The 14,069-nt window shown below is 41.9% G+C and overlaps 1 protein-coding gene and 1 long non-coding RNA gene across 2 annotated transcripts in view; one reads left to right on the plus strand and one right to left on the minus strand.

The window, feature by feature from the left end:
• Positions 1-14,069, plus strand: part of LOC131893246 (uncharacterized) — a 36,003-nt gene that overhangs the window by 18,233 nt on the left and 3,701 nt on the right. The window contains exon 2 of the mRNA XM_059243222.1: positions 3,893-4,067. Within this exon, the coding sequence (XP_059099205.1) occupies positions 3,893-4,067 (175 nt within the window). The remainder of the gene's footprint in view (positions 1-3,892; positions 4,068-14,069) is intronic.
• LOC131893248 (uncharacterized) lies at positions 757-4,774 on the minus strand. Its single transcript, XR_009374663.1, has 3 exons — positions 4,615-4,774; positions 3,891-4,097; positions 757-1,551 (listed from the first exon to the last, which is right to left on the minus strand). It is a non-coding gene; the product is annotated as an uncharacterized LOC131893248 (long non-coding RNA).

Genomic DNA, 14,069 nt, shown 5'->3' on the forward strand with positions numbered 1-14,069 from the left:
ATGGAGCCAGGCGAAAATTATCATCTTGTTTAATTCATACCATGCCATCTGATAATGGTTTCTCAAATCCTCATCATTCTTCACTGATTATATATTTAGCCGTGCTCTTGGAAGAATGGACGAGATTAAAGAGATTCTTTCCGACTAAGATTCTCGATCCGAAAACAGCTTTGATTATCTGTGACTTTTGACAGGAAATGGCATTGAGTTCGTGCCAAGCATTTCAATATTGGAGGAAATGAGGAATCAAGATCAATCGAAGGGTCGGGAGCTGAGGCCTCCGGGGCGATAAGGGTAATTTTAGCCACGTCATAAACAAAAATCACGCCTTTATTCCCCAACTACTACTGTATTGCACTGAACGAAGGGCGTCTAATGAGCGATCAAATCTAACCACCGGCCGTTTGAAGCACAGGAAATGAACTTATGGTTTCTTAATCGAAACGTGCCTGAACTCAATTGAGCTTTTAAGGAAGTGGGAAATGCAAATTTTTCCAATTTACCCTCCTTGTCGTCCCCAAATTTGGTCAGCGAACAAATCGTGCGTCAGATTAGATCCACACCAGAAACTGACCAACCTTCGAGCACTTCCTGTCTTTTGGGGTTGCTTCAATCATTGTCTTCATTTACCATATACATATTGATTCAACCCTGGATCCGTACGAGCTTGATGTTCTAATCAAGCTTTGAAACCTTGGACATGGTCATTTTCCCCTTTATTACACTATCATCAAAGCTCTTCAATGATGTCGGTCTCTTGGTGGACGAGGAATAGAACGGTCGAAGTTCCTCTTGGACCACCTGAGTCTGCAAACCAACGGTTTCGACTAGAAAGAAGTGAGAAGGGCCTGGTTGAGAATAATGGCAAGTGTTGATGGTCCAATCATGTTTCTCAGCTTTTCCCTCTCCTTGCCTGAGATTATTAATCTCCTAACATGGACGAGGCGTGTTTGCCTCAGAGATACAAGGATTCTTATCATCACCAGATCCACCAAACTATTGCAGAGTGAAGTACAACCAAGATGAAAGTGCAATAATGAGCACGGCTCTCGACTTGACTTCATCTTATTGATCTCCTTTTGGACACTTGAGCCTCGGAGGCGGTTTTTCTGACTCATTGAAGACCAAATACATGCCTTTTTTTAAAAAAAATGTGTCCGTAGAATTTTTTGAAGTATGTGAACCAATTTAGTTGGTCGGATTGCGAATGTTTTCGACGGTCAATGGGAGATTCACAACCAACGATAACATGTCTGGAATTCTCGTCTTTGCTTTGATGGAAATTTGCCTATCTGATCGCGTTGGTTTTGAAGGCAATGAAGCGTGCCATTTAAGGACTTTGTGAAATTCGAAACGATCGTAAAGATTCTTGAGATCTTCTATCCTGCCAGTGGAGACTCCTGGAACAGAGTTTGATTAAATTAGGATAAGAAGGGCGTAGCACATCTTTCTCGAGCTACCCTACCCTTTTTGACATTCATCCTTTCTCCTCGATCTGCATTGGTGAATGATGTGGTCTGGTTGGACCATATGATCCATGCCAACCCTTTGCTGTTGAGGTAAAGAAATTGTTCGTATGTGGCCGTCAATGATTTCCCGCTCATTGAAAGCGATTTGCCAAGGTGTTTTGCGCACCTCCTCATCACTCATTCATTCATTCATTCACTCTCCAAGCATCCCTCATGAGAAGAAATATGTTCTTGACAGAAGAGAAAATCGAATTTGTTATTCCATGACCCGTTCTTTCTCATGAAGCTGTACATGGCAGAATTGTGAATGCACATTTGATGCAAATTAGTACAAACGAAGTTCCGCAATAATTGACCAGAGACAATTATCTACATACCCTTCCATTTCCATTCCTACGCCAAGCATTCCCACCATATCTTACATTAATGAAGAACTGTTGAATATCTTTCATATTAGAGAGGGCAAAATCAATCGTATGGATTTCAAGGCATGACTCTTATCTTGTCAAGGGTGAAATTAGCGCAAATGACCAGCAACAATGCAGGAGTGAGGGATTCTACGCATTTTTCAGCAACAAATAATAGTCACCCGTGCGTGCGAACAACAAGTCTTTTTCCCCTTTCCGGTTCGTTTGCAACACATTGATGGAAAACAATAAGGGACACTGAAATGTTAGACTTCTGGGAAACCTTTGCACTTCGCACTGATTGATTTCAAACAAATGAGTGGTCAAGCATGTCCAAAGCACGCTCTAACTAACCATTATAGAGAAAGTCAAAAGGAACCTTTGATACTTTGTCAGTTTTACAATGGGGAAGATTTTAATGAGCTTTTAACCACCGTTCGCTCGGTCCATGAAACCACATTTTCCAATCCCTGCCAGAGATGCTGCAGATGGTTGAAGACGCTGCCCCTTGTCATGTACTTTTAATAAACCCTTTCATCCTGAAGCAAATGAATGGGAATGAATGATTCGAAAGTTGAGACTGATTTGGTCGATGAGCAAAAACGCCAATGCGCCGCCCAGGAATACAAATTTTAGATACTTTTTTCCTCAGCGAATGATTCATTGCATTAGTAAATGACTTTTAGACGTGATCATTTTAAAGATGAATTGTCGGAGGCAATGGCAACTTGATGAAAAATCGAGTGGTGCTCGAGGATGTCGAGCGTTCTTAGTGTGAGGAATCTTCAATATTGGTGATTACATTTGGTGGTAAGAGGAGCTATTCTACAAACAATTAAGCAAACCAAACAACATTTCACGAGTTAATTGTCACCAACCACCAAGACTAATTAGATTATTAGTCATTAACACTTTTTTTACATGAGGAAACCTTCATTCAGTACCAAATCGAACCTTCACTGTCATTCGTTCCGTTTGGCTCTTAAGCCTGAACCTTACAATTCATACCAAATCCGTAAACCTTTTCATTGACTAAACTCATATGTGACCACTTGTGGAGCATTTTTATAAGGCCTCAGTCGATTGCCAGATCTTTGCCAATCACGGCTACCCAGTTCATATTTCTAACTCTGGTCACGTGGGAGTAGTCGGGATGTCATGGCAGTAAATCAAAGTTTCTCTTTGAATATCCTGCCCTGGATGAGCGTCTTCAAATAATTCATTGATCTGATATCGCCGTCAGGAAACCTGGCAGGATTCCGTTCATCCGTTCATTCACCCAGGAAAAAAGGGGTGATTCCTCGAGTTTCACCCACCTCTTTGGTTTGATTTATTGCTTTGCGAGAGTACGAGAAAAAAAAACATCTGGTGAGACGACTTTGACATAAAAACAAGTTCCGAGTTGTCAGCGAGGTCCGTTCTTCAGAATATCACACAGGAGACTGTAAGAGCATAACCCTATCATTACAGATTTGGTCCCTTCAAGTGAGATAATGAGTACATGACATGAGAAAGGGCCTAAGGGCCTCTTGGACCTCGATATTGCACGAATATGCTCTTCTCTCCACGCCCTCCTCTCATTAAGTATTCAGAAGCTCGGGTAATTCGAGTCAATCTTTACACCTACTAAATTAGAAAGTTGACAGAGGAGCGCGATCAATGCATCGATTTTGTTGGGTTTGGGTGTGGGCTTAGAACATGAAAGTCGATTTAATGAGACCACCCGGATTTGGCTCATGACACGCTATCGATGGCGTCCTCGACAACGGGATTCTTCTATCAAAGGCATTGCAAGCTAAAAAACATCAATAATCACAATGGGCTAAGAATCCGGATTACTTGATACAAAAAGATTCCTTGCAAAATGTGGTGGGGTTTTCTCCCAAGAAGAAGACATCCGATTTTATTGAATGCAATAGCCAATAAGTTTGAAGAAATACCCTTGCGGCTTGAACGGGGCATGTTCGGTAAAATGAGAGTGATAATGAGCTGATTTTTAAATGTTTCTGCTTACAGGTTTTGGAATTGATCCGTGAAGTGGTCGAGGACGACTTGGACAAGGAAGGCGAAGAGGAGGGGAATTGCAGTGATATCTCCGGCTATCACTCAGATTCCGAGTCATGTGTAATGACCTCGGGCAATTCACCATTCATTTCAAAAGAGGCCCGGTACAACTTCTTGACCAGATCAGGTAATTTCAGGTTATTTTCTGCGCGGATCCCTTGGAAAAACGACGAGAGATTGAGCCGATCTTGAAAATTCCATCGGCTCACACATTTTGATGGTGGATACACCCTAAAAGGGGCCCTTATTTGCAAAGAATGGACAAAACTGTACAAGTTCAAGTTGGCTGGCCTCGTGACGACTTTCGCCGAATTTTTGTAATATCTATGGGCTCGTGCAAATATCGTCTGCCCAATTTAGTTTTGCTATTCATCCAAGCCATATATTCTTGCTCAATGAATGGCCAATTTGCATTTTGGTTCAAGACTAAAGCAGTTCATAGACAATGGAACATCCCCAGTTCTCATGCCCAGTAATTTGAAGTAGTCTCTTCAAAATTACGTTTTTTCCCCTTACTTTCAAAAAAGCAGATCAGCTTAAATCAAGTGTGGCTAATGGCAAAGCCACAGGTGTGAAAAAGGAGTTCTTTTTAGACATTTCTAGGACACTCCCTAGTCTGGAAAGAAGATAACACAAAAACGAAAGTGAGATCAGAGATTTTTCTCGGTAAATACCTTACGCAGTGCATCTCTTCTCGTTGATTGCCGAAGATCTTGAACCCGTTCAAGCATGACCGTTGTTTCCAATTTGTTCAACACATTTTTCGTTTTCCAAAACAATTTGTCAAACGGCAACAAAAGGTGACCAAATTGGTTCGTAAACACACCAGATAAGACTTGACGGAATATTTTCCAACCTCGAAATAAAACAGTTGAACCGTGGAAGTGAAGCGAAATTCAATCCAACTCATTGTAAATGAACGCTGCTGAGGCGGTAAGCGAAATCTCGCAAATGACAAATATTTGTTTGGGATGTTGAGAATGACAGTTTTACGATATTGAAAGTGTTAGCACATGCGTCGGATATTGCCGATTTACCACTTCCCTTCCTCCACCTCTTATGTCAACTGATCATCAAGAATGTCCTTAGGAGCGTGGAAATCCATTTGCAAAAATTGTTTACCTTCAACTTCCGATATTGCTTGACATACCGAGGTCATTGGTCGGTGTCTAAGTTGCATTTGTCATTCCGCAAAAGAAAACCAAAGAGTTTCCTCGTCATCATAGAAGATTCCTTAGCAGCCGAATTCGTTCCATTGAGAAGAGATTTAATTTCCTTGAGAGCTTTTTGTGCTGAAGCTTATCGAGAGTCGGCATTTGTCTCTCAGGGTTGCAGGATAAAAACACTCACTCAGCAGCTTCAAGTAATTAAAAGATACCGAGTCATCCTGGTAAAATGCGTCGGAATTTTGAATAAGTGCTGAATCTGGAATATCCATTCATGTTGGATAACAATGATGTGCATTGAGGTCCCTCTTGACACGATGCTCGGCGTCAAATTCAATTTCGAGTTCATCTACTACTGTATGTAGGCCACAAGTCCAACCTTGGACCAATTATGGCGCGTCAACTTTCTCTGTAGATCCAATCTGTTTGGGTTTGAGTGCTTCGGATAAACAAATTGGAGGTTATTCTCGAAATTCTCTTTCGTCCTCCAGACTCCGATCTTGAGAGTAAGTCGCAAGTGGTAACCAATGCAATGTTCACCGGAAGACAATTCATGTCCACGCATGCTATTTATGAAGCTCAAGGATCATAGTCTTAATTAAGACTTGTCTACATGATAACTAATCATCCTCATCAGGCCAACAATGCGTGAGTCCAAAGGGATTTTGTCCAAGCTTATTACCAGGGACATTACCAAAAACATGGTTGGCAAAACATGATCAGAAAAGCGATTTGTCAAGAAACTACCCTGGAGGTGGGCACAGCCTGTGAATTGGTTAGTTGACTACAATAAGAAAGAATTAAGCCATAGAGGAAGCATTAATCAAAATCTTGAATACATCGAGGATATCGTATGCCATGTGCTTGGCGTACTGATGAGCCAAGAAAGGTTGATACATTGCTAAAGGAAGAGTTTATAGCCGCTCAAAACAACCGTTGTAGAGTTAAATGGTATTTTAATCTCGGTTTAAGATGGACTTTTTGGTAAACATGGTCAGTCAAATCGTGATTGAGAGATTAAGGTAACTAGCATGAGGAAGGAAGTGAGATGGACTCTCATAAAAACGCAAATGCCAAGCAAAGACGAGTTCTATGCATGATAATTAACAGTGACTTCACTTTGTTTGTCAACATTCAAAATATGTTGATGGACCCGGAGATCAGGACTGCGTACATTCCATGGCATCTTGATGTCTGTCAAAGCAACAATCTCCTAAGATTTTCTGACTTTTGTGAGAATTTATCAAAATGGTTGACTATCTCTTTGTGCACTAGGTCTCATACGTACTTATGTCACTAATCACTCACTTCGGATTGCTCTGCCACTTGTTGAACAAAGGACTCAAACCATGGGAGCGAATGACAAATGCAGTGCATCCAAGTCTTTGTGACTTTGGAAAAAATACTTGGAAAAAGAAGAGTTTGCAGTTGTTCGATTCTGGACATAGCGGTAATGGATTTTCTCCGTTCGTTTTAATCGTCACGATAACATCCCTTTGCACTAAAATCAAGCAATAAATTTTCCCCAAGCATCTCCTGAAATTCGAATAAAACGTGGAAATTATTGAAAAAACGTGACTCTTTCCAACGTGGGTGGGCTTCTCATTTCCCAAAGGGATCTGATACTCATTCTTATAGGAGTCCTATCTGGACCCAGCACGGCATCAAATCAAAAGGATCATCCTCTCAAACAATGTAGCCCAAATATTGGCCTCTGGTATGATGCAATTTCAATGGACACGGACCATTCTTTCACTCACTTTCAAGTCTCAACTCCGTCAAGGTCTATTGGTGTTGATCTATGGCCTAGGACAACCCACTTCCACCGAGGATTTGTTGGAGTAGTCGAGCTTGTTCGAAATCAATGATATATCTGACCACGAGTTTGCACTCTAGCATTGGTCGTGTCTTGGGGCCAAGGGGAGCTTGGCGATGATGATTGCTCAACCCTGACTCCGTTTAAGTTTGTCATGACGTTTAAGCCGGATCGGCAACTTAACTAGTCATCTACTAGGGGTACATTGCTCCGCCCGAGAAGCACTCTATCCACTTTGCATGTTCACAGGAGTTGGACACGTAGATAATGCGAAGGAAAGGCTCCTTTGTCATTCAAATATCTCTCCATGAATGACCATAACCACCCCTTACTACGTCTTCTTCTAGGAAGAAATTTCATGACCCAACTCCTCCCCATCTTGAGACTCTTCCAAGTATTGACGACGGCACAAAAAACGAGGCGCTTGGTCACCCCCAAAAGATATTGTTTGCTTTAAAGCTTGACCACGTCATGACCAAGTATTGGTACTTCTCAAACCTGTGATGTGGTAAACGCTGAACTGGCTATGAAAGTGCGGAAAAGCCAGCTTGATTTACGACACGTCGTAATTATCCGACAAGATTGGAGGGCTTCAGGTGCGTTACCTGCTGAGTTTGCAAGAGATTTCCCTCCTGTATGGCATTATTAAATGATTCTTATCCTTTGACCAGACCGAAGCACACTCTTACCTCTGTAGTTTGGTTGTCTTGTCGTGATCTTGCGCAATTTTGGCTCGTATGATACTCCATGAACTTCTAGAAATATGGACTGTGAACGAGCTTCCCGCCAAATCGGCCTGCTCTTGGTCATGGCAGCTCTGAGTCTCTTTTCGAACTAAAGTAATATAATAGGGAATGTAACTCTCCTCAAATAAAGGCGGGTCATCTTTATATCATTTACTTGTAAAGTGGTTCATTTCAAAGTTATGTTATTAAAAGTTTATGTCGCTGACCAAAGCAGGCCGAAAACTCGAAATTTATGTAGTGTTTATTACATAACTTTGACAAAGCTCCTGAGTTCCCTAAACATAGGTTTGGGTTCAAATTTGGCCAAGGTCATCTATTCAACAAGATCTTGTGGTCATGTTAAGTGCTTATTTGAAATAAGATGAACGGTGTAGGAGATACAAAATTTTGGCTTCCGTTCGCAGTCCACATCTCTCGAAGTCCGTGGAAATTCATAGGTCTATGCCTTGGAAGAAAATGGCCGCCTCGGATACACAATCATCGGTTTGTGAGCAAGTTCAATGGCTCTTTGTGGGCCAAGAAATCTGAGAGAACAAAGAGATGGATCAAGACGTTGGCAACTGAGACTCGAACTCTACTAGAATCTAATTGGCGGACGATTGATTAATGGACTGGAAGTATGAGCAAAGTCTGCATGTCCTGATGAAGATCGCACAACCCGCTTTGTTTGGGATACGTCGGCTTTTTTCAGGGTGGCACTTTCCAGCAACTTGACGTGTGCTTTGGCAAACCAATCTGACGGGTCTAATTGCCAAAACATTTTTACCGTTCCCCCACTCAATGTGTGGCTCCGTGAAAGATAATTACTCAATCATAGACATCTCTCGGGGTTTTATTGATTGTTATGGTGCCGAATACCGACCTTGACCGCTAGAAGTGATGAAACCTTACGCATCAGGTCTCTTTAATGGATTCGAAAAGCAATCTCGTTGTCATTCATTATTCTTCGGAACACGTTGCCGTGATTTTCGTTTCCAATACCTAATTTATTCCCTAAACTGACCCCGCCCAACTTTGTTTTCTAAATTGAGTCCAGAGTTTCTCTCTCACCTTTGGCAATTTCCTCTGAAATATTTAAACTGATGGCCGTGCAAATCCCCCAAGTTTGTTTTGCAAGTGAGAATAAAGAGAGATTTGAAGACACTAAAGAGTGAGCAAATAAAGCGGTCATAAGTCATTATTACGTGATCCCGGGACGAGAAAAAACCTTTTTGTTCGGAAGGTCCTCTGTAAGATCATTTTTCACAAAGAGTTGACAGGCACGGAGGGATTTAGGGATCCGTGAGATCTTTCCATACCAGCATGCAAGTATAAACCATCTTGTAAATTTTTTTGAAGTAGCAAAAAAATGGCTAATGAGGCCATTTGGGCATGCTAAAGAGCAATTAAAGTCATGTTTGGATTGCCATGACTTTGAAAAATTGGTTTGGAGCGCAAAATGTAAGCTAATTGTTAACAGGATATCGAGAGACAATAAAACTTTGATTTTAGAGCCGCACCTCAACTTTGAAATTTGGAAGGTCGTCAAAGGTTACGAATATATTGGATGTTGGAAGGTTACCTTACATTTGCATATCAAAGAGTCGTCGACTTCGCATCAGACATCATTTGATTGAAAGCCACTCCTAGTTTAGCGTACCATGAAATTGCGATCAGTACCAAATATCACGAATAAAAACATCACGAATGCGGAATATAATGTTACCAAAACAGCACGAAGAACAAGAGGCAAGGTCAATATTGTGATTTTTGAACATTGATTGGTCGTGGTGCTCCCAGTTCAAAAATGTACATAATCAATTAGAGAATGGACGTTGATTACGCAATCCCGTCAGAAAACATAAAGCTCGATGGGGTGCTTCTTGTTCTCGTTCCTTTTTGGGCAGATGAATCGACCAATCTCAGAATGGATGAATCAGATTTGGATGTGGTGGTCTTAATTGATATCTGAACACTACATCCATCAATGGTCATGCCTTTTGGACCTAAATTGGGAAATGCTCTGGGCCGATTAGGACACCAGTCGAGACGAGATAGTGGCACGAAATCATCCTTTTTAAGTGCCAACTTTTTTGGATGATTGCTCAATACCATTTTTTATGGGATTTCTCTTGATGAGGAAGGTACATATACTGGACTAGGACGAACAAGCTTGCTTGGGAGATCGTAGGCGACCCAACCTCTTGCCAATATTGATAGTGCGTTATTATCTACTCCACTTTTGCAATGGATAAACAGGCTTGTTCCGTATTCAAACACGAGAGAATGAAACCCAAAACAAAAACAATCCACCACAGGAAAGTAGAGCTTCGGTGCGGAAAGAATCGGTAGAAAAACCATTCAAAGACTCGTTTTCGATTGCGAAACTCCATCTCAGATAAAGGGACGCATGTCTTGGTGTCTGAGATGGGCTATATGATTCAAATAATGCTCGGTGGTGCCCATCGCTCATATTTGAGATTTTTTTTTTCTCCAATGCTCAAAAGTGGGGAAGAGATTTCTGTCTTGATACCTTGAGCAATGGATCCCGAGACCGCTACGAACTTAATGATGTGGTTGAAATGATTCCTTCGATTACAAAATGGAATACAAAGTAATCCGAATCAAGCCCACCGAATTGCAACAAAGCACGGCTTTTTGTGTGGAATATTCACCTTTCAGTTCGAATGATGGACGATCGATTTGGGTGTTTAAATCCGATTCAAAATGGCATACATTGTACCTCCTGCCAAGTTTGTATTCATGCCAGTTCAGTCGAGACACGTAACGTATTGTTCATGGCTTTCGGTACCCATATCTCAAAAAAAAGAGTCTTTGTCGTCGAAATCAGAGTGGCTGGAAGTCTCATGCCGTCATTCCAAATGTTTTGTCCGGGCTCCCCCATGAACTTGAAATACCTACCCATTGTGTAACGAGAGAAGATCTCGGTAGCAAGATGCTATTTATCCGAAAAGTACGGTTCATTCAAAACCCGAGGCTAAACCATCGGTCGTTTTCCGATCTCTCACTTGGCCCATATGCCACTTTGTCCCATGAAAACGCCTTGCATGTCCTTTGCTTCGAGTAAAAATAAACCCACAGGTCTTTAGTTCGGCACTGAAAGAGATGAAGACCTGATATCTTGGTCAACCGCTGGATGGAACGAATGTCCGTTTTCTGCACCTGGTTGACGAGTTGTGGTTTGACCTCTAGCAAGCGTGTGAGTTCGAAGGCAGACACTCCGAGGAGTCCGTATATGTACTTATGTATGAATCCCAGCTCCAACTTTCACCGGTCAGATGAGGAGCGAGGAGCCAGCTACTTTGCTTGCAGGCTTGGGAAACACGTTCTTGGAACTGACTCATCGTGAACATCCATTGCGATTGAGAGACAACCAAAGATAATTCGTGGGCGAAGTTAGGTTTCATTACGCCATAAGTACTACCTTGTCTAACATGGGAGAGGAATCCAAAGTCCAAATATTAGATAACGACTCATCAACGGTGGGGAAACTCTGGTGGCTTCACCACTTTTCCGATGGCTGCGGGAGTAAATCTTGGGGTGTGCAAACTTCTTGCAATAATGATGGGTTCCACACGTCTCCATATGGGGTCCGACGGTTTACGCGCAAAATGCGTCAAACCGTTAGCCTCGTCAAGTTGTCCGTAAACTGGACAAGGAATGTGAGTAAAATATTCGAAATCAATTCCACAGGGACTCCCTGCGGCTTAATTATAGAATCTTTATCCTTGTCGTCTCCACTGATAAGATGGCCCTCGTGCCGCTAGAAAGTTTCCGGAGTTATGTCTCACTTGGAAAACTATGCTATATTTCGTCAACGGACTCATATTTTATGCGCAGTCATCCACTCTCCACAAGTTTGAGGTCCGGATTTGGCGCCCCAAAGAAGAATCTCGAGTGGCAGTTTCTCTCCAGTTCTTAGTACCTGAGGTAGATTGGATTGGTCTTGGCACCAATGATCAAAGTACTGTATGTAAGGATGGGATGGTCAGAGGTAGGCTGAACGAGAAATAAACAGTCATCCCCAGACCACTGAATGATAATGAGAGGAGTGGACACAATAGTAAAATGGGACGAAAATGAGCTTGGTCAGGTCGACAATTTCATTCTGGCCATCATCGGTCCGAAGTCTGAAGTTTCCTACCTTATTATAATGATCATGGTGACTTGCTCCTCAAGCATGAAGGTTTCAAATTCGTTGTGATGGCTTCCCCCCAAAAGCTGGACGAGAATTCTTACATAATAAGTCAAGGCTGAAGTTGAGTGGGCGAATAGTTGATATTATCTCCGATTACTGACTCTTTCAAGCTATGTGAATTTTTCACCTATCAAAACATGCTGGAAAAAAGCTCCATAAAAATGGCGTTCTCACTTCACCCTGATGACAACTGTTTTGAGTTGCTGATATGAGGAATCAGGTTGGCCGTTCGCTGCTTTTCTTTTGAGCCAGCTCTTTATCACGTGGACACTAATGAAGAAAAGAGTGTCTAATTACAAGGATTGTGTTCGAATTTCCGAACAAGCACGACTCTTTATGTGTGAGGCAATCAGTCTTGCCCCATCTGGGCTTCGATAGCATATAGGAATCGAGGCATTTATTCTGGAAGACAATTGCCACCGGGGAAGAGACTCAGGTGCCTCCTAAATCATTAACTCCCGGGCGAAGCATTCATTTCCTCATAACGAGAATAGAAATTAACAAGACCCTAAACTTGAATTTCTGTCCCTCTGCTCTTTGAGACAGTCCACCAAATTCTGCCATTACAATGGCGGTAGGTTAGTCGAGAAGCCTCGGAGCGGTGAAAACCTTCTCTCGTCTCGCTTTTTGATCTGCTACACAGACTTACGTACTTCCACATGCACTTAATGGAGACAGATATCCTAGAGCGAAATCTTAACTGCTATTCACATAGTGTTTCCTCTGTCACGTAACCGATGACGGATATCAATGTCACGAGTCGTCAAAACCAAAACCAAAGAAAGGTTGAATCAAAATCCCAAATCGTACGATACCGAAAGTGTAGCCCAAAAATGAGCAATCGCATGTGCAAGAAGAAATCCATGTTTTTTTACGATATGAGTTTTGAATATGCTCACTCACATATCATTTCTCTCGGATGCCGTCATGCTCTTCACAAAAAATGATACTCCAAAGAGGATTATAAACCAAAGAAAATATCCATGTCACTGACTTGGAAACAGATTGAAGTCTTTGATGGGACCGAAAGAGAGCATGAACGTTCTTCAGCATTGTAATAGAATGGATCTTGTTCACTCTTAACCCAAGATTATTTCGAGCCCAGGTAGATCGAGTTTTAGGGGCCTTGCGAAATCTTGCCTCAAACTGGTCGTGAAAACGACCAGGTCGATTAGTATGACGTCATTCAGGATGCACCATGCATATTTTTTTGTCGGTGATATATTATTGGACCTTTATCTACTTTAATCACGGCTTCTTAGGCTCAGAAAGTCCCGTCTAAGAATAGAAAACTGCTTCTTAGGCTTGGTCTAAATTTAATGACTAGACGTTTACCATGTCGTTCTGACCGTAAAGATTAAAAAAATGGCCGCCCCCTTCGTAGTCTTCAAACTGGAATGAAAAATGTTTCAAATTTCTCAATGGCCTTGGTTGGTACTTACACCGTCATGTGTAAAGCGATTTTTGAGGGTGAAACTTTGAAACAAAAGCATCATCGCTTGATGAACAATCTACTGGTGATGAGGCCTTCCAAGCTCATTGAGACATAACTCCTCCGCTTTTGACACTCACTCCCAACCCCACTTCACAATTACTTACAGACCTTTCAAATACGATGAAGGCCAGTGTCAGTTTAGCTTGGATTTAACACTAAACAAAACTTTGCCGATTGCCAATTCCCCATAAATGGATGAAGCTGGTGCGAAAGAGACCAACTTTTGATTTTTGATTATGGGGTGCCCCGTTGAGAAGCGTAAATAATTGAGTCTTCTATATGCCTGGGATGGACTTATTAATCATAGAGAGACTTTCGAGTACTACCACACATGTATATCTCTCCCCATGGAGTGTCGACATAGAGCATGAAAAGTATTGAACAAGATAGAGCAAGCTTAGATCCCCTTTCAAATGAAGCGGATATGCATGAAGTACAATGACGGGGCCAGTTTCTGCTTTAGGGATGCCATTTTTGAAGTTGTATGCCGTGCATGGTGAAGAGCCTTTGTAGTTGTTGTCAAAGACGAAAGATGGTGAAATTTTTGTAATCATAGTCTTTGGAGACTTGGTAATCCTTTCCCTCTCTCTCCTTTCCTGGTGATCAAGCTGCATCCAAATTGGAATTAAAGTCAACATGTTCGCACTTCCAGCTTCTCAAAAGTGTGAAATCAGAGTTTCTTTGTGCTTTAATCAAGTGTCTTGCCCG

Source organism: Tigriopus californicus, chromosome 2 (genome assembly GCF_007210705.1).
Source record: "Tigriopus californicus strain San Diego chromosome 2, Tcal_SD_v2.1, whole genome shotgun sequence".
NCBI classification, from domain to species: domain Eukaryota; kingdom Metazoa; phylum Arthropoda; class Copepoda; order Harpacticoida; family Harpacticidae; genus Tigriopus; species Tigriopus californicus.